Raw genomic sequence first — 23,789 nt, 5'->3', positions numbered from 1 at the left:
CCAGAGGCTCCAGTCTGAAACAGAGCGAAGGCAGACAGGTACAGCGTCATGTTCCCCCAAGGCTCGTGGTGATCTTGTTGCAGGTGAATCCACCCAGGATGGCGGCTCAGAACGCCCTCCTCTTCACCAGCCCAAGGCGCACCTCGAACCCATTTCCCGGCGGTGCCCAGAGGGTGGCGCTGTCAATCCAGCCTCGGCCCACGACTGCCCGCCACTTCCCGCCGCTGCGGGAGCCCCCCGCTCGCTCTCCCGCAGGCCGGGGGGGGGGGGGGGGGGGGGGGGCAACGCCCGGTAGGGGGCGCCCCGGCCCAGGCGCCGCGGCTCCCTCCGCCCACCCGGAAGCGGCTGCGGCGAGGCGAGCCCCGGGCGAGTGCACAGCGAGGCGGGCGGCAGGGAGGGAGGCGCGAAGAGGGCGCGAGGGTGGCAGCCGGAGGGAGCCGCCGCCCCTGGCCGCCCGGGTCCCCGCGGGGCGCATGGGGCGCTTCGAGCCGGGATCGCGCGCGGGCCCCGCGCCCAGTTCCCTGCTGCCGTGAGAAGCCTCGCCGGACGCCCCCAGGACCCCAAGCTGCCGGGAGGATGACCATGGCCGGGGGCAGGAGAGGACTGGTGGCCCCGCAGAACACGTTTCTGGAGAATATTGTCCGGCGGTCCAGTGGTAAGAGGTGCATTCGGATTTCGGTTACCCAGGCTTTTTATCCGTGCCTCGATTGCCGAAGCCTCCCGCCGCTCGGCGCCAGCAGATGCAGCAGAACCCGGAGCTCTGCTGGGAGCCGCGGCGCGGGCGCCCGGGGCTGCCTCCCGGAGGCTGGGCTAGGTGGGCAGGGTGGGGCGAGGGCTGTGGGCCCCCATCCCAAGAGGAGAGCTCTGTTGGGGACGCCTTTGGGGCCTTTCTCGCGCCTTCTCTGTCTCCTCTCCAGAGAGCGTGACAGCTGATGGGTAAAGTACTGGGAAAAGTGATGGGAAGCCGGACGCGGAAGGCACGGCAGCGCGTTCCCCGTGGGTACTGCCCCCCCCCTCAGGGAAGGCTATCCAGGCTCTCCGGGGGCTGCACCCGAGGCGCTGCCTCTCCCGGGGGAGAGCCAGCGGGAGAGAAGGCCACTCGGGTTCCGGCCCCCGAGGGATGGGGGACGGCGGCTGCCTCCACCTTCCATCCGGGAGCCGAAAAGTCCGAGGTGTAGGGACGTGGGGACTTAGGGACGTGCCGCAGGCCACCCGGTTCCACCTCTTCACCCACCCACCCACCCTCTTCGAGGTTAAGTTAAGGCTCACGAGGGGCAGAGTTTCCTGGACTTAGATGACAAGTGGAGCGCATAGTTGCAGAGCTGGCCAAGCAGTCACAGGGGCAAACCTGTCATAGTTCCTCTCTTCCAAACCCCAGCAGCGTTTTATGCCTACAAATCTTGCTCACCTATAAATTCCCAAACTCACCAAGCCTGTAAATCTATCCATTACCCAGTAAACCGGTGCTCCCCGCTGCTCTCTCTCTCCCTCCGTGGCATTAAGATGGACAGTGGCATGAAGCGCTGGACGGCGAGAGTCCTAAGAGCAGGGACGGAAAGGGATACATTTCAGATGTCTCCTTTAGGAGCCACAGCAAAGCATCCTGGCTAAAGCACTTGCAGAGCATATAGCTCGGCATCTGGAAGGTGCGGTGCACCCGTTCATCAAAGGGCTGAAACGAAAGGGGCCAAGTCTGGAGATGCTCTTTACAGGCTCCGGGACTCCTTCCAGAGGCAGACGACATGAAGAGTTGACTTAGGACATAGGTTTTAAAAATGTGGAAATATGACAGTTTCAGAGCCTTAAGGAGGAGCTTGTGTTAAAATCATGGGCTTCTATTTGGATTTAGTTAGGGGTTTAGGGGAACCCCTGAAGGTGTTCATGGAAGGTGACTTATGCTCCCAAGAAATGCTCTTTATTAAAAAGTGATTTAAGTTTAGCTCACAATGAAAACCTTACTAATTAGGATAGCATATTGTGTATTTAAGTATTTTAGAAATGGTTATTTATTGTGTGCCTCGTAAGAATAAGGGCATTGAAGAGTCTGTGGTTAGTCACCTTTCCCTTCAAGGTCTTCCTCACTCAAACTAACTAAGGTGGCTTTTAGAACAAGGTCACAGCTATTACCTGGGACTTCAAGGGGATGCTGGTTATTACATGAATAGTCACAATGAACTCTTCTGTCATAAAAAAAAAAAAGCTGGAGGTGTTCGTGGGATTTTAAATAAAAGCACTATTTAAGAGTTAATTTGCTGGGATCTGGCGTATTAGCTGGGGTAGGAAGAAAAAAAAAAGGTTAGAGAGGGAAGGAGGCAAACCATAAGAGATTCTTAAAAACTGAGAACAAACTGAGGGTTGATGGGGGGTGGGAGGGAGGGGAGGGTGGGTGATGGGCATTGAGGAGGGCACCTGTTGGGATGAGCACTGGGTGTTGTATGGAAACCAATTTGACAATAAGTTTCATATTTAAAAAAAAAGTTAATTTGCTGTGATTGCTATGGTTATTGACCTGTGAGGAGTCAGGGAGATACTCTTGCAGATTTGGGGATCCCATTGCCAGTGACACCAACTTTCTCATAAATAGCAGTGACAATTCCATTTTTTGGGGGGAGGTGAAGATGGAGTGTCCTTTAAATTAGGGGAAACCTTGTGTCTAATGTGTACCATATTCTGTTTTTGAGTGGAGAGGGAGGTAACAGAATCTTACATGTAACAGTCATAAGGTTCCTTGGGCTTGTAGGAGGACCTTAAGAATTGTGGAACTAATACCACACACACACACACACAATGAATCTTGGAGCTGAGAAGGCAGAATACCCTAGTTTAGTTGATTTTCTTAGAGCCACTTCTCTCTAAGCATATATAGAATGTCAATAGAATAAGTAGCTGGGAATATTTTTAGCATTGGCATTTTAATTTTAGTACTGATTCCAACAGTTTGACTTCAGTTAACCCACCAACCAACCAACATCAACCACACAGACAAAAACACCTTAGGAAAGTCAGGTGAACTTTTACAATTATCTATGATTTCAGAAGAAGATATTCTGGTCTTGAAATGTGAGATTTAAGCTTTTAGTGATCCCTTTCATCACATTTCTAAACACAAATAGAAAAAAAAATGTGGACTCTTGGAAATATCACAATATCTACATGCATTATTTTATTTTACTGTGATGGAAAAAGTCTATTTAAAAATATTGATTGTCTCCTCCTAAAATCCACCAGCCATTTTTTTTTTTTTTGGACATTACAGTATTTAAATAGCATTTTACCTTTAAATAGCAATACTTTTTGACCATCTTTATTAAACATTTTCTCCCAGTAATCCTATGCAGTATTACTGTTCCTCTTTTACAGATCATGAAACGGAGTCCTAGGAATATTAAGAGACTTATTCAAAGGAGCAGGCACACAGTCCCTGACGCAGGTCTTTGGAGGGTATCATTCATCCTTTCTGTAGCATCATTGTTTCTCCAGCCATATGACTTTGCCTATGGAACTATTGTTATCCTTAAAAAACAAAAACAAAACAAAAAACCCCCCGACTCTCATTACATGCTTGTGGATAATAGAACTGGCTTTGTCTTGGGGCATTTGAATATCTGGTATCTGGAATATGATAACCTGTAGGATTAGATGCTATGTCCTCTGCCTCTTCTTTCCCATCTTTGTATGGATGAAGACACTGAAGGGAACACATCTCCTCAAATATTTAAGGGCACAGCTGATGAGACCCTTGACCCTTGACCCCGTGTCACACTCCTATGTTACACTATGCAAAGACCTTCCTTGTATTACCGTTATTTTCTCTTAGAGAAGCTTAATTTCCCAGTGGAGATTAAATAAAATGTTATAACACCCAGGACAACATCCATTTTGGCTAATAGCCACACTACTACATCCAAACAGAATAACAAGGCAAAAGAGAAGCTGATTCTGTTTTAAGGAAGGCAGTATTTTCACCTTTCTCAGGGGTTTAGCTAAAGTCACAGGCAGGGTAACAGGCACTTATTCCTGCACCTGCTGTAGTTATAAAGTGTTAAATAACTTTTCAGAAAATATCACCTCATATGCCAGTGGGGGAGGTGCAGTGCCTCCATTTTCAGTGTCAAGAGCTAAGAATCATTTGGTTAGGTAATTTACTTACAGTTAGTAAAAGGCAGAGTTAGAAAAGGCAGAGGCACATCAGGGACTAGTCAGCAGTTGTGACAGGTTGATTCAAAAAGGATTTGTTGAGCACAGTTATTGAACACTGGGGATAAAGTGGGAAACAACTTTACCCTTAGAAAGTTACATTCTAGTGAATCTTGGTCTAAGCTTCTGGACCCCGTTCCACACTGTTTTCTGGCTGCAGCTCTTATTTAGGCCTGATGTTGTGTTTAAGGAAAAAAAAACCCCACAGGACAATTTTTAAGGTGTTTACTGGTCTTGATGGGACTAAAATCTAGTTTAACTTTCTCTGATACTTTCCGAATACCATTTGAAGGAGAGATTTGATAATTATCTGTTTTTTGAATAGTCACAAGTAGTTAGCAGGAATAATCAATTCCTCCCCAATTTTGCTTGTGGTCATGTTGGTGATCATTTCAAATCCTTCTATTGATTTTTTTTTTTTTACCACATAGGCAAAGCCAGCCTGATTTTCTTTATATTCATGATTGGAAAGTGTTGTTCCAGAATATTTTTTGATGGTTGCTTAAATCTGCAGGCACTTACTGTCAGAATGGTTGTTGAAGCAAATAGGAGATCTGTCTTAGGAAGGCTGGCAGACCTTAGTGCCAGGAAGCTACAAAAATATTACCCTAAATGGTCCCATTCTAGGCAGAACATATGTTTTAGTGTTCGGAAACCTATATCAAACAATTGTAGGTGCCAGTAAGAATCCGTGCACATTAGCAGGAGTGAAACGCAGCACATTTTGGTACAGATTTATGTACATGTATAATTTACAGATTGCTAAATCAGCTGTGTTTTTGTATAGTGTTAAGTTGGTTCAGGTTGTTGATATAATTAGTACACAAACAGGATGAAAGCCGCGGGTAGTGTTGTGTCTCCTCATAGATGTGTTGAGCCACGGTAATATTTACAAAACAGAAAACTGGTTAAAATACATTGTTGCTCTGAAAGGGGGAATGGATTGTCATCTGGATTATTACCAGCCCAATAGCGCTTGTTTCCTCTTGTAATGTGCTCTAAGATAACCTTCAGCCAAGGCTCAGCTGTCTTGCTCTGAAAGTGTCAAAAAGTTAAACCTTGTGACTGATACTAGCTCGGAAACAGGGAGAAGGCTTCTGCTTTAACAGAAGGTAACAAAGCTTCCAAACCCCACGGTTTCTATGAAGTCCTTCTATTTTAATAATCTGTTGTAAAAGAATAGATGCATTTGTGGTCAGGCTTCCTTTGGCAGTGGTTTCTCCCACATTACCTTGAAGTTTCTCAAATCTTTGCCTTCCCTTTAGTTTTGCTTGTTAATGGCTTCTAAGCAAACATTTAAAAAAGATTTCAGTTCTTTATCCAAAGGAATCCCTTTTGTAAAGGCAGTGTCTGCTTTATGCATTTAGGGTATTTGGACTGTGGTTTGTTTTTGTGTCTTTAAGTGGCCACACCTGTACCTGGTGAGAAGGAGGTACACGAGAATCACAGAATCTTAGTTTTTGAAGTACTGTTTTTTCCAGTGTTTGAGTAGACTCTAGAACATCCCTCTCTGTTGTTATCCAGCCGGTGCTTGAATACCCTCAGTGATGGGACACTCACTTTGTCAGGAATGTTCTGTTTTAAGCAACTGTAATTGAGTACTAGTTTCTCTTGTCTTGCTTTGCCTTCTCTTCCCTCCCCTGTCTTTCCCTTCCCTCCCCTGTCTTTCCCTTCCCTCCCCTGTCTTTCCCTTCCCTCCCCTGTCTTTCCCTTCCCTCCCCTGTCTTTCCCTTCCCTCCCCTGTCTTTCCCTTCCCTCCCCTGTCTTTCCCTTCCCTCCCCTGTCTTTCCCTTCCCTCCCCTGTCTTTCCCTTCCCTCCCCTGTCTTTCCCTTCCCTTCCTTTCTCTTTCCTTCTCCTCTTCTTTCTTTTCTTGTTGTTATTCTTTGGTCTCACCCAATTCTGTCCTCTTATAGCCACCACTCATTTGAGATCTGCCCCATGGAACAAAACTGACCTATTTCACTCCTTTTTCCACCAGAAAACCAAAAAAAAATTTTTTTTGGTGGTAATTTGATAACAGTTTTCCTGTCTTGATTCTTCTCCTTTTTTTTAAACCTTTTTCATTGTATAATACCACAGTAGGAAGGCACATAAGATAATTTTGTATAACTCAGCACATTTGTATAAAGTGAATACTGTGCTGTCCCCATCTACGTCAAGAAATAGAGTCTTGCCAGCTCTCCAGAAGCCCCCGGGGGCCCGTGGGACCCCTCCTGATCCCAACTCCCTTATTCTCCAAAGAGAGCCATCTCTTGACTTTATGGTGATCACTTTCTTGCTTTTCCTCCTAATTTGACCACCTTGTTTTATATTTCTGAACACCGCAGTTGCTTTTTGTCTGTTTTTGAGCTTTATATGCCTGGGGCCCTACCGCATGTATTCTTTTGTCAGTTGGGGATTAACCTGTATGGTTACATGTACCGTTGGTTCATTTTCACGGTGACATAATACTTTATGGTATGACCTACTGTACGTTTTATTTATCCACTCTGCCGTTAATGGACATATGTTGGTTCACACACTGGAAAGCAAAGACGTACCAAAGAAAGAGGCAGGCCACTCCAGACGGGTAGGTGGCAGGTTTAGTAAGCAAGGGAACTTACTTAGGAGGCTTGTTTTGGGCAGCTGAAAGACAGGTAGATTCCCCACCCACCACCAGAATCTTAAAAGTTTATATAGAGGCCTTAATTGGGGTCAGTCGTGTATTCAGTCCACATGGTATCAAACCCTTCGTCTCTCAAGGCTACATGCTTGGAGTGGCTCCCACTGTGGGAGCAATGAGCAGAATGTATACCCCAAGGGCAGGGGAGAGGGTGTGGGGCCTTCAGTCACCTGGGTCCAGTTTGCAGGTCAGCCTAGTGGTCATGTTGTCTCAATGGCCTCCTCCAGCAACAACTGAGTTGTTTCCAGGATTTTGTTATTGGTGCTGCTGCAGGCATTCTCATACATGTCTTTTTGGACATGCGGGCAACATAGTTCTCATGCATGCACAGTTGGGGTGTGTATGGTTAACTGTGGTAGATTCTGTCGAGCAATTTCCCGAAGGGTTTGTATCAATTTACAGTCCCACCAGCAGCGGAGAATTCTCGTCACTCCTTGTTCTTGCCAAAATTTGGTATTTTCTCCTTTTTCTCTTCAATACTGACTTTGCCCAAACAACCTAGTAACTAGCAAAGCAGGGTCATTTAGAGTTATGTTAATAGCAAGCACATGAACAAGTTTGAAATGAAAACAAAACTTGCTCTTGTCCTTTGGGAGTCATCAGTATCTACTGTGTGTTGAAATGTTCTCACAGTCTGAACTCCCTCACGCATGATGGTAAATGACATGAAAGACTGGAACAATTAGAATTGTGTGCAAGAAAGGGTACAGGCAAGGGTGCATCCATGCACACGCGCGTGTGGATGTGTGTGTTTAGCAGGCTCATTTTTCTTAAATAGAGAAGCACTAAACCCTGGGGACAGAGATTATGTAAGAAGTAGAGCTGGAAGTGAGAAGGAAATAGGAAGTGAATGATTTATGTTTATTTTAATGGAAGATGGAAAATGATGGAAGGGCATAGATGAAGGAGGAATGAAAAATCACAGATAAACTAAAAGGAAAAGCAAAGGCTAGCTTATGGGTTTAGACTCACAAACATGGTGGACCTCCTTTGTGCCCAATACTGTGCGGGAGCCTGAGCATACCAAAATGAGTGAGACTTTTCTTATATTGGGTCTCATTGAGGGATTTATGATAAAGACCAATATGCACGTGAACTTCAGAAGATTTAAGAGATGTTGTGTCGACTGAACACACACTGTGCATTTTTCCTTTATAAATGCCTTACCCCAAAATTATTCTTAGATTTTTATAGCCATTTATTTTGTGTGTGTGAGATTGGTTGTGGGATGACCAGATGCCTTAAGTCAATTTAAAGAAGATTGCAGAATGTGTGAAGCTTCGTTTTGGTGGGTGGAAGCTTTCTTAAAAAAAAAAAATCTCATTTCTTGGGATATTTCATTGCTCTGACTTCTTTGGCATGCTGTCTTGGGTTCACCCATTGTGAGATTTCAGCTGTTGGCTTTAAAAATAAAACAGTCAGTTATTTTATCAGCAAATTGGTTTTATTCAGAAATCGCAGAGAATGATTTGGGACAAGCAGGCTGTGGCAGAAACCATAGGCTAGTCCAACAAAGGAGAGGAATGTTATTTTATGGAGAAGAAGGAGGAAGTTGGGAGGGGTTGTTTTGAACAAACATCCATTAGAGAAAGGCAGGAATTCAGGGTGATGATGGTTTCTCATTGGATGAGTTGCTGAGGTGGTTGATTCTTCTAAGAGATTCAGTGTACATCTTTTCCTGTTGGGGCCTGTAGCTGTTGATTCTTTCCTGTTGAGGATCCTTCTTTGGGGGTCTATAATGGACAGCTCTTGGTGTTGAGTGGTTCGGCGTGGGAGCTCCCTTTTCTGGCCTCTGCATTCCATTTTAGTAGGGTTTCTCATTATTAATTTTCACATAGCACATCTTAGATGCTAGAATTTGTTTGATGCTCTGGTTGTTCTCTGTGCATGTGTAGTCTTGCTGAACACACTGCGACCTGACCAACTTCAGCATCTCCTCGGTTCTCAGGGTCTCTACTCTAACAGTCATGCACTGCTGTTAATGACAAACTACCAGAAATTCTTCCGATTGCGTGTTAGACAGTTATGCCAGTAATCGTTTGCTTACTCATCCTAAGATTGTTCATTTTGCATAGTTAAAATGACAATCTTCTGATTAGTCCTATGTTGCATAAAACTGATGTTCTGAAATTAACGGAATCAATTCTATAATTATTAATGTAATTATTAACCAAGAGTGCTCCCAAACCATCATTTTTCATATCTTTTTAAAATTTTTTTAACGTTTTATTTATTTTTGAGACAGGGAGAGACAGAGCATGAACAGGGGAGGGTCAGAGAGAGGGAGACACAGAATCTGAAACAGGCTCCAGGCTCTGAGCTGTCAGCACAGAGCCCGACGTGGGGCTCGAACTCATGGACCGCGATCATGACCTGAGCTGAAGTCGGCCGCTTAACTGACTGAGCCACCCAGGCGCCCCTCATGTCTTTTTAAAGGTCCTGCCTAGGTGGCTTAGTTGGTTGAGTGTCCGACCTTGGCTCAGGTCATGATCTCACGGTCCATGAGTTTGAACCCCATGTCAGGCTCTGTGCTGACAGCTTGGAGCCTGGAGCCTGCTTCGGATTCTGTGTCTCCCTCTCTCTCTGCCCCTCCCCTGCTCGTTCTGTCTCTTTCTCTCAAAAATGAATAAACATTAAAACAAATTTAAAGGTCCTGTCATGACATTGGGTGCTTTTGTAAAGAACGGCCTCTCCTTCTTTCCTTCTTTTCTGAAAGCAGCAGCATATAGGTGCCCTGCCCTGACATTTGAGTGCTGGGGTCAGTATCTCAAAGATGATACTGTACTGGCAAATTTTACTGATATTTAGCTCCTGCTTAGGTTTGGTTTCTATTTTAAAGTAGGACTTCACAACCATGGCAAAGAAAATGGAGTTAATTTGATTTGAGTGGTAAGATCGTATTTATTTTATCTCACTAGATTTTTAAGTTTTAGTTTTCTTTTGTGTCTTCTCAGCATTGTTGGTGTGGAATTGGTTGGAGTTCTACACTGCTATCATGAAGGTTGTGTTTTGAACCTCTTTGTGAGTCCGTGTACTGCCTGTCTTCTGCTTGCCTCCCTAGGGCCATTCTCTTTTCTTCTCCAACCTGCTCTCTGTCTGTGAGGCCAACCTGTAAGGATTTTGTCAGTAGGCTCACTTGCCTTCTGGCTCCTGGCTCGCTTCAGCTTGTGGGGCATACCGCCAGGAGATGGGAGGGAGAATTTATTTATTCTGTGGTGTTTATTCTCCCAGTTTTCTCTCTACAGCATTCTCCCTCCCTCCCTATATCATAGCCTCGCTGTTTTCCCTCGATTAAAGGTTCCATATCCAGCTCGCTCTCTTTGGGTTTGGGTAGAGCTGAATGGCTTACAGTTTCCAAGCAATACTAACCCTGGGGGGGGGGGTACTGTGCTGTCCCTGAAGTTTTCCTTAGTGGTGTTCTGGGGGCAGGCTACAGCTGGCTGGTACTACCTTTCAAGATCTGATTATGGGCATCTATTCTAGGTTCTGGGACTTCACGTTGGTAGCTTTAAATATACCATGCTGGGAGTATTTGCACCTCAGAAATTGGCAAATGGTATAAATAATTTGCCATGACTCACCAGCATGCTACTGCCCATACCTCACCCATATGGCTTTGTAAATAGCTTTGTTATCAAACACTCCTCTAACTATTTGAGTGTGCCATTATTTCCATGCCACAACTGACTGATAGAACCAGTTACTTGTTCTCTGGATCAAGTACTTTCTCAACGTTTATGTCCAGACCAGATTTAATCATGGGGGTGAACTTGGTGAGGGGGTGAGCTCAGATATTTCTTTTAACTTAACAAAAAAACCCTGTTTTCTGCCTGCTGAAGGCAGTGTAGCCTTGTTTTTCAACTCGACAAGTTGGTCACCCTACTGGCTGAAGAGCTACTTTTATATTCCTTCCTTTATCTTTTCTCACTTTCGTGAGCTCAGAAGTCAGGAAAGACCATAAGTAAATGGGGGAGTTTATCAGAGACATCAGAAGGCAGTAGTACTAGTTATAAGCACCCATTGTAATTACTGGTTATAATCATGACCTTAGACAAATCGCCTTTCTCACGTGTGTCTGGCAGTATGTAAAGGTTTTACATGCATTGACTCTTCTAATGCTCACTATAACCCTTGTTCTGTGGGTACTTCAGTTATTCCTATTCTACAGGTGCAGACACTGAGGTTTAAAGAGACTAAGTAAATTGTCTTCAGTTAATTTCTAATAGTGGAATCTCTAGGAATTTGTTAAGGGTACAGATTCTCAGGCCCTACCTCAAACCTGGTGCATCAGAAACTCTGGGGAACGGGCCCAGTGACTGTGTTTTACTGAGCCCTCCAGGAGGCTCCATGCATGTGGCAGTTGGAGGACCAGTGATTGTGAGATAACCCCATGTGTTTTTTGTTTGTTTGTTTGTTTGTTTGTTTGTTTTTACTTGCAAAGTAAATGGTTGGGTGCTAGGGTGTGTGGATGGAGGAGGGTTCACTGGGTGAGTGGTCTTTTTCTCTATAGTCTTTCAATTAGTTTTCTAGTTTCTCTCACATGCTGTTCCTGCCATAGGTAGGAGCTTGTGTTTCAGTGTCTTGATTCTCTCCAGGGACCTGCTGGCCCTAGTAGCCCCCTCCTTGGCCAGATCCCTCTGGAATTTTGAAGTTGTAGTTTCCTCTTCTGCATAGTTACCCTCCATCTACTTTTCCTCTTCCAGAAATGGAGCTCATGCCTGCTGTTAACTCCCTTCTCTTCATTGTTGTTATGTTCCTTTTAATTTTTAAGCCATCATCCCAGAACGAGGAAATACATGTGTGGGATCAATCTGCCATTCTGAAGTGATAACTGATACTTTCTGAAGACAGAGGAGGCCCTCAATTCTAGTCATTCTCCTTCTGTCAGGTAAAATTATACTTTATACTTTTCCCACCTGGCGAGCCTGTCCAGGGATTGTGCTCTGGCCTGACTTCATGGAGTGTGCCACTTTTCTCTGTTGTTCCTGACAGTGGCAAAACTCAAACAATTAATAATTAGTTTGATGTCCTTTATTCAAGGGAAAACAATCCATGGATTGGGGGAGTACAGTTCCTCACAGGCAACAGAGGCTTTTACAGAGGGATTTGGGACAAAAGCGGGTTTTATGCAGTGTTAGACAACGCAGAAACATGGCATTACTGTTGGTTAGGTGGTCAGAAATTTCCTTATGAGGCTAGCAGGTCCTGTTTTCTGGGTAAGGTAGGCTAGCTGAAGCTGAGTTGGAGGACTGGAATTGGTGTGTGTTAGGTGTCCTTGATAGGCAGTTCCCAGTGTGGGCTGCCTTAGGTTTAGATTTGTCACATGGGCCAGGCCGCTGGGGTGGCCACCATTTTGTGGATCCCAGTATACAAATTAACTATCCTTCTCTCCCCCAACTTCCAATCCCTACCTTCTAATTGTCTCTAGTTATGCCCTCTCTTTGAATTTTCTGGTTTTCTTCTCTTTCTCTATCTTCTTCTGGCTCTTGGTCTCAGTCTCCTCTGTCTCTCCTGTATGTTCTTTCAACAGCCTTACATTCTCTTCTCTTTATGTATTGCTACAGGTCTCTCTCTGTTTTTTTTTAAGTTTATTTATTTTAAGAGAGACAGAGGAAGAGAGAGAGGCAGAGAGAAAGACTCCCAAGCAGGTTCCATGCTGTCAGCATGGAGCCTGATGCAGGGTTTGAACTCATAAACCATGAGATGATGACCTGAGCTGAAGTCAAAAGTCAGACACTTAACCAGTTGAGCCACCCAGGCACCCCTGGATTGCTACAGGTCTCTTGCTCTTGGGTGCCCATTCTCCAGTTCTGGCTCATGCTGTTGTATTCTCTGTTGGCCCTCCTCCCCCCCCCCCCCCCCCCCCGCTTCCATTCTGTCTGTCTCTCCTCTCTCCATCTGTCTTCCCACCTATCTCTGCCTACTGCTGCCTGCCATGGATGGTCTCTGTTTTCTGTCTCTGTTGCTCTTGGCCTTTTGTCTATATTCCTGTCTGTCCATGTTGCTCTCTGCCATCTGTCCTCATCACTACCTGGCTGTCATCTCTTTCCATTTGTTTGCTGTCTCTCTTTGTCTGTAGTCTCTGCCTCCATCTATCCATTTCTGCCTTTGTCTGTCTCTTTCCAGTTCTCCCATCACATGCCTCAGTAGATGCTCTTCTGTGTATCTGAGTGCCTTGTTTCTCTCTCAAGACCTCCTTTCTCCATTTACTTACCAGCTGCATGGAGTCAACTCTATAGATCTCTTGGCCTTAGTGTCTGGGTTTTGTTCTGAGAATCTTATTGGCCCAGTGCTGACTGTGGGTTGCTTGGCTAGTTGTACACTCCCAGTCTAGTCTGCTGTGACTGCGACCTGGCTGTGTGGTGGGAAGGGTATGGAGTTCTGTGATGTATGGGCTGTGGCAGATACACCTAGACAGGGAAGGTGGGTGGAGCTTTCAAATGGACAGATGTGTCCCCTGCACTCCTGCCATGCTTAGGACTCAAATATTTGCTGTGCTAAACTGGGCTGCTCTGAGATTCCTTCTATCCACCATGGTGCTATACTTTAGCCTCACTGAGCCATTTACCAAGAAAGTTTTAAAATAACACAGGAGACGAATGTAAAACTAATTAAAAAATCTTTGTCTAGTACTGCTTAATATTCTATACTGCTTACTTTGAGTCACTTTTTTTTTTAAGTTCTGGGAATGAATTTTTATTGTGTGTTATTTACTGATGGTCAAAGAGTTTTGTTCAAAGTGACTGTAGTATGTAAAGATGTGCATTAAGAAATGATTATGACTATAAAACACCTACTTGATTAATCTGTTGTACCATTTGTTAGCAACTGATGACACCAACAAATATTTGTTCACAGCAATTCAACATACCACTGACCTCTTGTTTATTAAGTAAACTATCATTGAGTCATAAAAAAGTTTACATTTCTCACACAGTTTTATTCCCTTCCAAACTGCTTATAAAACTGATTCATCTGTTTTTAATGCTTTAAAATCCTTTAATTTGATGCTGAATGAAGGTGGAGGTCATGCCTCTGAAACCACGTACTTAGGGGAAACTACCCAGTTAAACAGAGTTTGAGTTTGCTATTGAAATGGAAAGCTCTCATTCCATTGTAACTTACTGATAGAATCAAAACATATTTATGAAGTATATTAAAATTAGAGGCAAAGCAAGTAACTATCAAATCTCTTGGGAGTTCAGTTTGTATTGTACCAGGATTGGGCCCTTGACAATTTAGAAGGGTCCTTTTCATGGAATTTTATTGTTGAAAAACACAGTAGAGCCTAAACATGATTAAGATTTTAAATGTTTTATTTAGGTGTATCATCCTGACCTAACTCCTTGTTTCTCATCTCCTCTCCATTCTCCCAAATATTACCAAATCTTGATCTGGGTGGGTTTTTTTTTTTTTTTTTTTTTTTGCTTTTTTAAAAAATTAATTTCTGGGGGCGCCTGGATGGCTCAGTCGGTTGAGTGTCCGACTTCAGCTCAGGTCATGATCTCGCGGTCTGTGAGTTCGAGCCCCACGTCCGGCTCTGTGCTGACAGCTCAGAGCCTGGAGCCTGCTTCGGATTCTGTCTCTCTCTCTCTCTGCCCCTCCCCTGCTCATTCTCTGTCTCTGTCTCTGTCTGTCTCTCTCTGTCAAAAATAAGTAAACATTAAAAAATTAAAAAAAATTAATTTCTGGTATGGATTTTATTTAGGTTCAGGCAAATCAAATTATTATTTTCTTGTCTTTGTCTAGTGCTTACGTACATCTTGTTCTCATTTATCTCAATCATTTTTCTATTGTTTTAAAAGAAAGAAAAATAATTTTACTCAAACTTGCTTTTTATAAGAGCACTGATAGATAGCCTTAGTAATCTTGTAGCAGTGAAAGTATCACGAAGATATGTTCCCTTCTAAGAGAAATATCTCTAGTTATTAGAAGCATATTGTCAAATGTACACCACAGGCCTCCAAATAACTAGGGTTCGCAGGGAACAATACATTTGTGTGAACTGCTTGCTGAATGTGGCTTTTACTGTGTGATTGCCCAGACTGAGTCACCTTTCTAAGCCATTGCTTTAGTTAGTTTCTCCTTTGTTACTTGTGGTAATTATGATGAAAAGTAATTTTCTAATAATTTCTCTTTAGAATATTTCTGTGTTATGCTTTATGGGCAAATGGTAAGTTTGGAATGATTTTGACCCATCTTACTACAGTGTGGTTTGGCTCATGGCCCCAATCGGCTGAAGAAACTTTACACTGGGTGGGAGGGGGTGTCTTTCAAATTTTAAGAGTATTTGTTTTTATTCTACAAATTGGAGGAAACTGTGTGGGCTGAGGAAGGTTGAATTTGGGAAACCTTACATTTCATTGCATTTGCTCTTACAGCTAAAGACCTTTAGGGGTAAAAAGGCATCAGAGGGAGGCAGTAGAATCTGGCTAATTTGCACCAAAGACCGGGAGACACAGGGAACTTTAGATGAGAGCCAATGAATAAATCATGGCAAGGGCAGCCAAGTTGAACCTACACATTTTACTGAACAGTGTAGGAGGGACTTGATCAGTTCAGAGAATATGAATTTGGAAACAGGCTGTGTGCTTCAGAATGAGCCACTGGCTGGCTGGAAGTTTCACATTCTATCTGCAGAAGCTATCACATACAGTCAAAAGCATATGTCTTACCCGGATTTTATAGATTCCAAAGACACATTTAGGCATTTTCTGTATATATAAACTGACCCACCAACATGTGATTTATTTTTACTAGAGCCTCCCTTGACAACATGGTATACTTTTACATTAAAATGGCACATCATATCATGTCTCTAAAACCAGGCAATTCACTGAGCAAAAAGCCTGGTACAACATGGTTCACCTGAAATGTATCACTTTCCACTTAGTTAAGTTTAGAAGGTGTTTCTGTTATTTTTTAAATTTAAACTCAAGTTAGTTAACATACAGTGTTGTCTTGGCTTTAGGGGTAGAACCCAGAGATTCATCTCTTACATATGACACCTAGTGCTCATCCCAACAAGTGCCCCCCCGCCCTGCTTAATGCCCATCACCCATTTAACCCATCCCCCATCCACCTCCCTCCAGCAACCCTCAGTTTGTTCTTTGTATTTAAGAGTCTCTTATGGCTTGTCCCCCTCTATTTTTATCTTATTTTTGCTTCTTTTCCCCTATGTTCATCTGTTGTATTTCTCAAATTCCACATATGAGTGAAATCATATGGTATCTGTCTCTCTCTGCCTGGCTTATTTCTCTTAGCATAATACACTAGTTCCATCCACATTGTTGCAAATGGCAAGATTCATTCTTTTTCATCACAGAACAGTATTCCATTGTATATATATACCACATCTTCTGTTTCTGTTATTTTTAAAGTGGTCTAGACTCTACAGAGTCCAGCATTTAGAGAAGTGATATTTCAAGTTAATGACTGGTTGATTACTCCACAAGGGTGGGTGATTGCAGGTTGTAGAGGCTTCATCTGATTTGTTCTTTGTTATGAATCTGGTTACTTAGTCAGATTTTATTGCTGCCGGAAGCATAGAAAACTAGTTTGCTTCCACTGAGATCCCTAGAGCTGAAGTGACATTCACACAGCACATTAGGGACAGTGCTGCCACTAGGACCCACCTTGTGGTTGTCCCCATGGTTGTTCTTTCAGACGGTGCTCTGGGGACCCTAGGGATTGCTGGGGAAGGGTGGATTAATAGGGTGTCTTTTACCCACCCCCTCCCCATTCTCCCATTAGTTTTAATTGTTGATGAGGTTCCTTGGTGCTTCTCTGTTTAATCTCATGGCCTCTGTCCTACTTGGTGCCCTGTGCTTGTAGATTCTCCATATGGTGTCTCCAGATGTATAGCTCTGGGCTCACCTGGCAGCTCAGGGCTCCCAAGAGTGCAGAAGCAGATGCTTCTGGACCTTAAATGTGTAGGCCTGGGATTGGCATAGCATCCATTCTACCGCAGTCTGTTGGTCAGAGCAAATCACAGGCCCACCCAGATTTAAGGTGAGAGAACTAAATAATAAATAAGGGCATGAATGTGAGGAGGCATGGTTTATTGGGGGCTACCAGTATAATCTCAACTGACCGTACCAGTTGTCAGAGCCATGGGCCTGAGACATGTAAGGGGCTGGTCCCTACTAAAAGAAGAGAGAAGGTGAAAAGGACTTATAAAGCACCAGCAATGCTCTGGAAGGGATTGTATTGCCTCTTCCTTTGTAGGTATTTTATGAAGACTGTAACCGGTGATTGGTTTGATAGTGCCAGGAGGCAGGAAAGCAGATGACCTCTGAATAACCTTTGGTCTCTTGGAGCCTTGATCTGCGTCAATGTGTTGGAGAGCCTTTAACCTTTATCCCTCCAGAGTTTTACCCAAGTGAAGACTCTCTGAAGGAGCCACATGAAGGTCAAAATACGGTATCAGATTTATAACTATTAAACTGGACAAGGGAACATGCTGCACACCTGTCTCCCTCCTCAAGCCTGGACTTTGGCCTCTAGACCATGAGTCACTCCTAGGCCAAGAAGCTGGAGATGACAGAACAGAGGGCTGTCACAAATGGGTTCTGAGAGAAGTCGTTCAGGCCCTGGCTTTCCGTACCACACCAGGCACAGGCAAGTCTGAGAGGTCAAGATACGCAGAGTGGATTCCCCTTGCCCTTGAGATACCTACTGATAGCTTGATCAATCTACTTAGGCAGGTATAAATGAGGGGGGTGAAGAAGGAGGTCAACGTATTCATTTTAACACTTCTTTCTGGGGATGGGTAGCTACTCCTTTCTCTCAGTGGAAGCCCCAGGCATGGAAAGATAAATAGCTATTTATCATAAAAAGCTATTTATCATAAAAGCTATTTATCAAAGTAGAGCTTTATAGAGGTACTGTATTCTGCCAAATCTAGAGTCCTGGAGTACTACCAAGGACTTTGAGGGAGCTGCAGAATTTGTGAGCTATGGTTCTGCTGATTTCTGTTAAAGATTACTGCAGGGCATTATACAGTTAAGAGCATTGGCTTTAGTGTTTGTGATGGTTAATTTTTGTGTGTAAACTTGACTTGGTTAGAGTATGTCAAGATATTTGGTCAAATATTTTTCTGGGTGTTTTTGCGATGGTTTTAGATGAGTGTAATTTTTCTATCAGTAGACTGAATAAAGCAGATTGCTCTCCCTACTGTGAGTGGGTTTCATCTAATCAGGTGAAGGCCTGAATAGAACAAAAGGCTGACTTTCCCCTTTTGTCTGACTACTTTTAAGCTGAGACATTAGTTTCTCTCTACCTTTGGGTTTGAACTGAAACATTGGCTCTTCCTTGGCCTACACCATCAGCTCTCTTGTTTCTTAGGCATTTAGACTTGAACTGGAACTACACCATTATGTCTCTTGGGTGTCCAGCTTGCCAACTGCAGATCTTGGGACTTGTCAGCCTTTATAATCACATGAGCCAATTCCTTATCATAAATCTTTCCCTCTTTCTTTACATATATAAATACACACACACATACACATACACACACACCTCCTATTGGTTCTGTTTCTGTGGAGAACCCTGATACAGTGTTAGACAGTCCCAGCTCTACCAGACATATGACCTAGGGAAAGTTTCTTCGATTTACTAAGCCTTTGTACAATATCTGTAAAAATGGATTAATACCAGTGTCTGTCTACCTTATGGAGTAATGATCCAGTGACTGTTAATACATGCAGTCTTGAAGGTGATGATGCCCTTTTCACTGATGAAGAATGGCAGATATCCTAACATTTTCCAGTTTACAATCTCCAAATCACTTATATCCAGATCAGGCCAGTTCTGAGGCAGTCTGTTTTTTGATGTTTTGTTCATGCAGTGGGATACTTACCTAATTAAGTTTTGTTTGGCTTTGAAATAAATTTTCATATATTCAGCTTGGAAAATAGTAAATAATCCCAGAGTCATTTATGTTTGGATATGTAGTGCATGTCTCTCCATTTGACTAGAAAGTCCATGTCACTTCACTAGAGCCCTCTTCTTTGGCATTCTTCACCAGCGGGAACATAGCCAACCGCCTGGAGGAATTAAGACTTGGTTAAGCAAAAGTGCTGTCATGGGGTTCTTGCACCAGAATTTATTGCACTTTTTTTCACGGGATTCCCACTTTCTGAACCTATCTCTTTTGCAGACATACTTCTGGAGGCATGGTAGCAAATTGACTCAGACCCACCTAGATCCACTTCTTTATTTTATTTAGCAAATCTTATCTCCCTCAGAAGCTCCCGCTCCACTCAACAGCAAAGGGAGATTATGAATATCCCAAATAGTAGTATCTCCAGCTCTTCCATTTTAACTATTCTTTTTTTTTTTTTTTTTTAAATTTTTTTTTTCCAACGTTTTTTATTTATTTTTGGGACAGAGAGAGGCATAGCATGAACAGGGGAGGAGCAGAGAGAGAGGGAGACACAGAATCGGAAGCAGGCTCCAGGCTCCGAGCCATCAGCCCAGAGCCTGACGCGGGGCTCGAACTCACGGACCGCGAGATCGTGACCTGGCTGAAGTCGGACGCTTAACCGACTGCGCCACCCAGGCGCCCCTTAACTATTCTTTTTTTAAGGTGCTTATTTATTATTTTTGAGAGAGAAAGAGGGAGAGGGGGAAGGGGCAGAGAGAGAGGGAGACACAGAATCCGAAGTGGGCTCCAGGCTCCGCGCTGTCAGCATAGAGCTCAATGCGGGGCTCGAAGCCATAAACCATGAAATCACGACCTGAGCCGAAGTCGGACGCTTAATCGACTGAGCCACCCAGGTGCCCCTTAACTATTCTTTTTTAGGTGACTTAGTCTCTTGTGCTCAGAATCCAGTTCTGCCCTTCCCATTGCTTTTCCCCATGATGGTGTGTGGGGTAGAGGCAACAGAACTTGATGCCCTGCCTCAACCCAACACATACTCCCTTGTGTGTGTGTGTATATGTGTATGTGTGTGCATATGTGTGTATTATGTGTATGTGTGTAAATGTGTGTGTGTGTATGTAACTTGATCCCATCTAGGCCCCCATTGACTGTGCAGCTCATCTCTGATATTTGCCTGAACCCCCAAGTGGGGCAGTTTGACACACAGCCTTTGGCTACTGGGTCGCTTCACTCCACTGTGATAACCATCTGCTTATGCAACTTCAGCACTAGTGGCATAGTTGGAAGCTTCTGGATCCTTTCCAGACTCCATAAGAGCTGAGGCAGTGCTCAGGAGGCTAATACAGCCAGGTTTACTCTGCAGCACCTTTAAGTTGCCAGTGTGGTGTCCTCTCCACAGATGTCAGATGGGGATCCAGGCACAAAGTGTCCCCTCCTCTCCTGTCCCTTCTCTTCTATCACTGTGTGGAAGCAGTGCTGTTATAGAATAGGTCAGCATACTATGTTTTAAGAAGTGGGAAGTGATAATTTGCAAGTGAGGAAAGAGACAAAACATTGAAAACATTTAGATGAGAAACAATTGCTTCTACCCACATCAATATTTCCTGAGGACATCATTGTAGATCACAAGATAGAATCATGATATATGATAACAATAATGGCATTATTGACTCATCAATTAAAGGTCTCATTATACTTAGTATTTTTATAGGAAGGAACATTAATGTGTTACAAAGATTTTCATAGAAATGGTCTGATTTTAGTACTTAATGGAGTAAGAGAGAGGTGATGTAATATGATGATTAAAAGCATGGATTTTGAAGTCATATAGACCTGGATTCAAATCCTAACTCTAACCTGCTATGACTGACTGTGTCTGCAGAGGCTCAGTGTACTCATGAGTAAAATGATGAAATCCATGACACTTCCTTTAGTAAAGTAATACCACCTCACAAAGATTGTTACAATGGTTAAAAAACCCCACCTTAATATATGATAAAGTCTCAGTACAGAGCCTGGCACAGAGTAAATAACAATAAATGGTATACATTATTATTAATACCTGGAATATTGCCTGTATGAAATCTCTTAGTTTCTGATGATACATGTGATGTTATTTGTATAGGTAGCCCACAATTTATAAATAGATTGGATTTTGGAAGTCAATTTGCAGGTCAATTATTTGTAGCTTAGGAATTGAAGGGAATCTAGAATATTCTCCCTTTCCAGCCAACCATAGTAGGATATACGTGTGTGCAAGGGAGAGGCAGGGGAAGGGGGAAGAATTTCTCTCCTGTTGGAGGCAAATGACTTTGTGACTAGGACTGGAATTCTTGCCTTCATTCAGTCCACATCCTTCAGTAAAGAGGGAATTCCTAAATCTTCTATCACATAGTGACAAGGGAATCTTGCTCCCTGCCAACTATAATTTCTTGCTTGGGTTAACAGTGAGAGATAACTATTTTGGAATTTTGAAATCTATGATTGAGAAATCCTCTGTCTGGATGATCAGTAGGTTGATGTTTCTATTCCTACACTACTTCCTATTTTTCTATTTCCTTTCTCAAGTCCAAGAAGATACTAGGAGACATGGTTTTTCCCAGATAAGGCTGTTATCTGCACCCCAGGGACAATGGAAATGCTTGAGGAAGGGTGAGCACATTTCAGGGATGGCCAGAATGCAGTTATGGGAAATTGCAGTGATATCTGGAGCTTGAGTGTATCCTGTTCTCATTTTTTAGCAAATAAAAAAAATAATCAATAAGTTAATTTTTTCTGATTAAGTTCATTAAAAATTAAGAATATACTTATTTTTATCAAAGTAATATACGTTCTTGGTTGAAAAAAATCAAACTGAAGAAGCTTATGAAGAAAAAGAATCATCCCGTGCCTTGTCCCTTTGCCTATCCTGCTCACCAGAAGTCACATACTCTAATTTTAGCTGTTTCTTCTTATAGTTTCTGCCATGTCTCTAAATAATATGCATTACAGCTATTTCTAGATTTATCACTTTTAGCTATTAGCTGTTGACTTCAGTTAATTTAGCTGAGTTTTTATCTCACTTTATTTACTTTCTACCCTTTTCTCCTAATACAATTATTTTACTCCTTTATTGGTTATCTTTGCAACTTTAAGGAAAATCTTCCTTCCTTCCTTCCTTCCTTCCTTCCTTCCTTCCTTCCTTCCTTCCTCCCTCCCTCCCTCCCTCCCTCCCTCCCTCCCTCCCTCCCTCCCTCTCTTTCTTCCTTCCTCCCTCTCTTTCTTTCTCTTCCTTCCTTCCTCTTTCTTTTCTTTTCTTTTCTTTTCTTTTCTTTTCTTTTCTTTTCTTTTCTTTTCTTTTCTTTTTTCTTTTCTTTTCTTTCTTGACAGAAGGAGAGAAAGTGAGTATGAGCAGGGGAGGGGCAGAGAGAGAGAAAATCTCAAGCTGGCTCCATACCTAGCATGGAGCCCAACTTGGGGTTGGATCCCATGACCCTGGGATCATGATTTGAGCCAAATTCAAGAGTTAGACACTTAACTGACAGAGCCACCCAGGCACTCCTATATACCTTTCTTTTTTATTATGTCACCACTAGACACCATCCCATGATTGTTCTCACTTCTCTCTCTCAACTTATCATTTGCATTTTCACAGTGTTGGAATTGATACAGTTATATTCAGATACTTATAGTTAAGTATTTCATGCCTTGACCATATGTTGGTTTTAAATATTGGAAATTAATAAGGTGTTTACACTGTTGTGAGAGCGATAATGACATAGTGTGGTTTGGTTTCCTTTCTTGTACAGCTTTTGTTTTCTTTGATGCTTCTAATTTTTCCTGCCTTTCTTCCCCAAATTATAATAACCATATTGACTTTTTATGTTGTTTCAGGTGATCAAGAAAGTTATCAGAACCTGACTTCCTCTTTCCCTAGATAACTCTCTTCTGGAACTTCTGTTCTCTGAACCATTCTGTGCTAAATCTTTCTATTAGCTTCCTTCCTGCTTTCTATATTTGGAGCCACTCTTCCTTCTAGTTCACATGTTGTCTTCTTTCCTTACTCCTTCACTTTGCTGATACACATCCCCAAGTAACTTCCTGAGGAAGAATATGTGAGAAATAAGAGCTCTTTGCACATCTGAATATCTTTATTCTACATTTGATTGTTTTAATTAAAAAAAAATGTCTCTGGCTTTTTCTCATGTTGTTCTTTCTGCTGTTCCTGTTAGGAGGCAAGTTATTCCTCTTGGATTGGTCCTCTCTGTCTTATTTCTTTTTTATTTTCTTTTTTATTTTTTAAAGTTTACATCCAAATTAGTTAGCATATAGTGCAACAATGATTTCAGCAGTAGATTCCTTAATGCTCCTTACCCATTTAGCCCATCCCCCCTCCCACAACCCCTCCAGTAACCCTCAGTTTGTTCTCCATATTTATGAATCTCTTCTGTTTTGTCCCCCTTCCTGTTTTTATATTATTTTTGTTTCCCTTCACTTATGTTCATCTGTTTTGTCTCTTAAAGTCCTCATATGAGTGAAGTCATAGGATTTTTGTCTTTCTCTGACTAATTTCACTTAGCATAATACCCTCCAGTTCCAGCCACGTAGTTGCAAATGGTAAGATTTCATTCTTTTTGATTGCGGAATAATACATATACACACCACATCTTCTTTATCCATTCATCCATCGATGGACATTTGGACTCTTTCCATACTTTGGCTATTGTTGATAGTGCTGCTATAAACATGGGGGTGCATGTGTCCCTTTGAAACAGCATACCTGTATCCCGTGGATAAATGCCTAGTAGTGCAATTGCTGGGTCATAGGGTAGTTCTATTTTTAGTTTTTTGAGGAAGCTCCATACTGTTTTCCACAGTGGCTGCACCAGTTTCCATTCCCACCAACAATGCAAAAGAGATCCTCTTTCTCCGATTCCTCGTCAACATCTGTTGTTGCCTGAGTTGTTCATGTTGGCCATTCTGACAGGTGTAAGGTGGTATCTCACTGTGGTTTTGATTTGTATTTCCCTGATGATGAGTGATGTTGAGCATTTTTTCATGTGTCG

The 23,789-nt window shown here is 42.9% G+C and overlaps 1 protein-coding gene across 3 annotated transcripts in view; it reads left to right on the top strand.

Moving 5' to 3' along the window:
* The first annotated feature begins 376 nt into the window (after positions 1 to 376).
* Positions 377 to 23,789, top strand: part of KCNH1 (potassium voltage-gated channel subfamily H member 1) — a 387,096-nt gene continuing 363,683 nt past the window's right edge. Inside the window, exon 1 of one of the 3 annotated variants that reach the window (XM_086693674.1) lies at positions 377 to 655. In XM_086693674.1, the coding sequence (XP_086549800.1) occupies positions 577 to 655 (79 nt within the window). In that variant the 5' untranslated portion in view covers positions 377 to 576. Of the gene's footprint in view, positions 663 to 23,789 lie in introns of all 3 variants that reach the window. The other 2 variants (XM_086693677.1, XM_086693675.1) reach the window with 2 other exon arrangements.

This window comes from Puma concolor, chromosome E4 (genome assembly GCF_028749965.1).
Source record: "Puma concolor isolate L17-30 chromosome E4, mPumCon1.1.hap2, whole genome shotgun sequence".
NCBI classification, from domain to species: Eukaryota; Metazoa; Chordata; class Mammalia; order Carnivora; family Felidae; genus Puma; species Puma concolor.
This window is presented reverse-complemented; position numbering and strand designations above follow the sequence as displayed.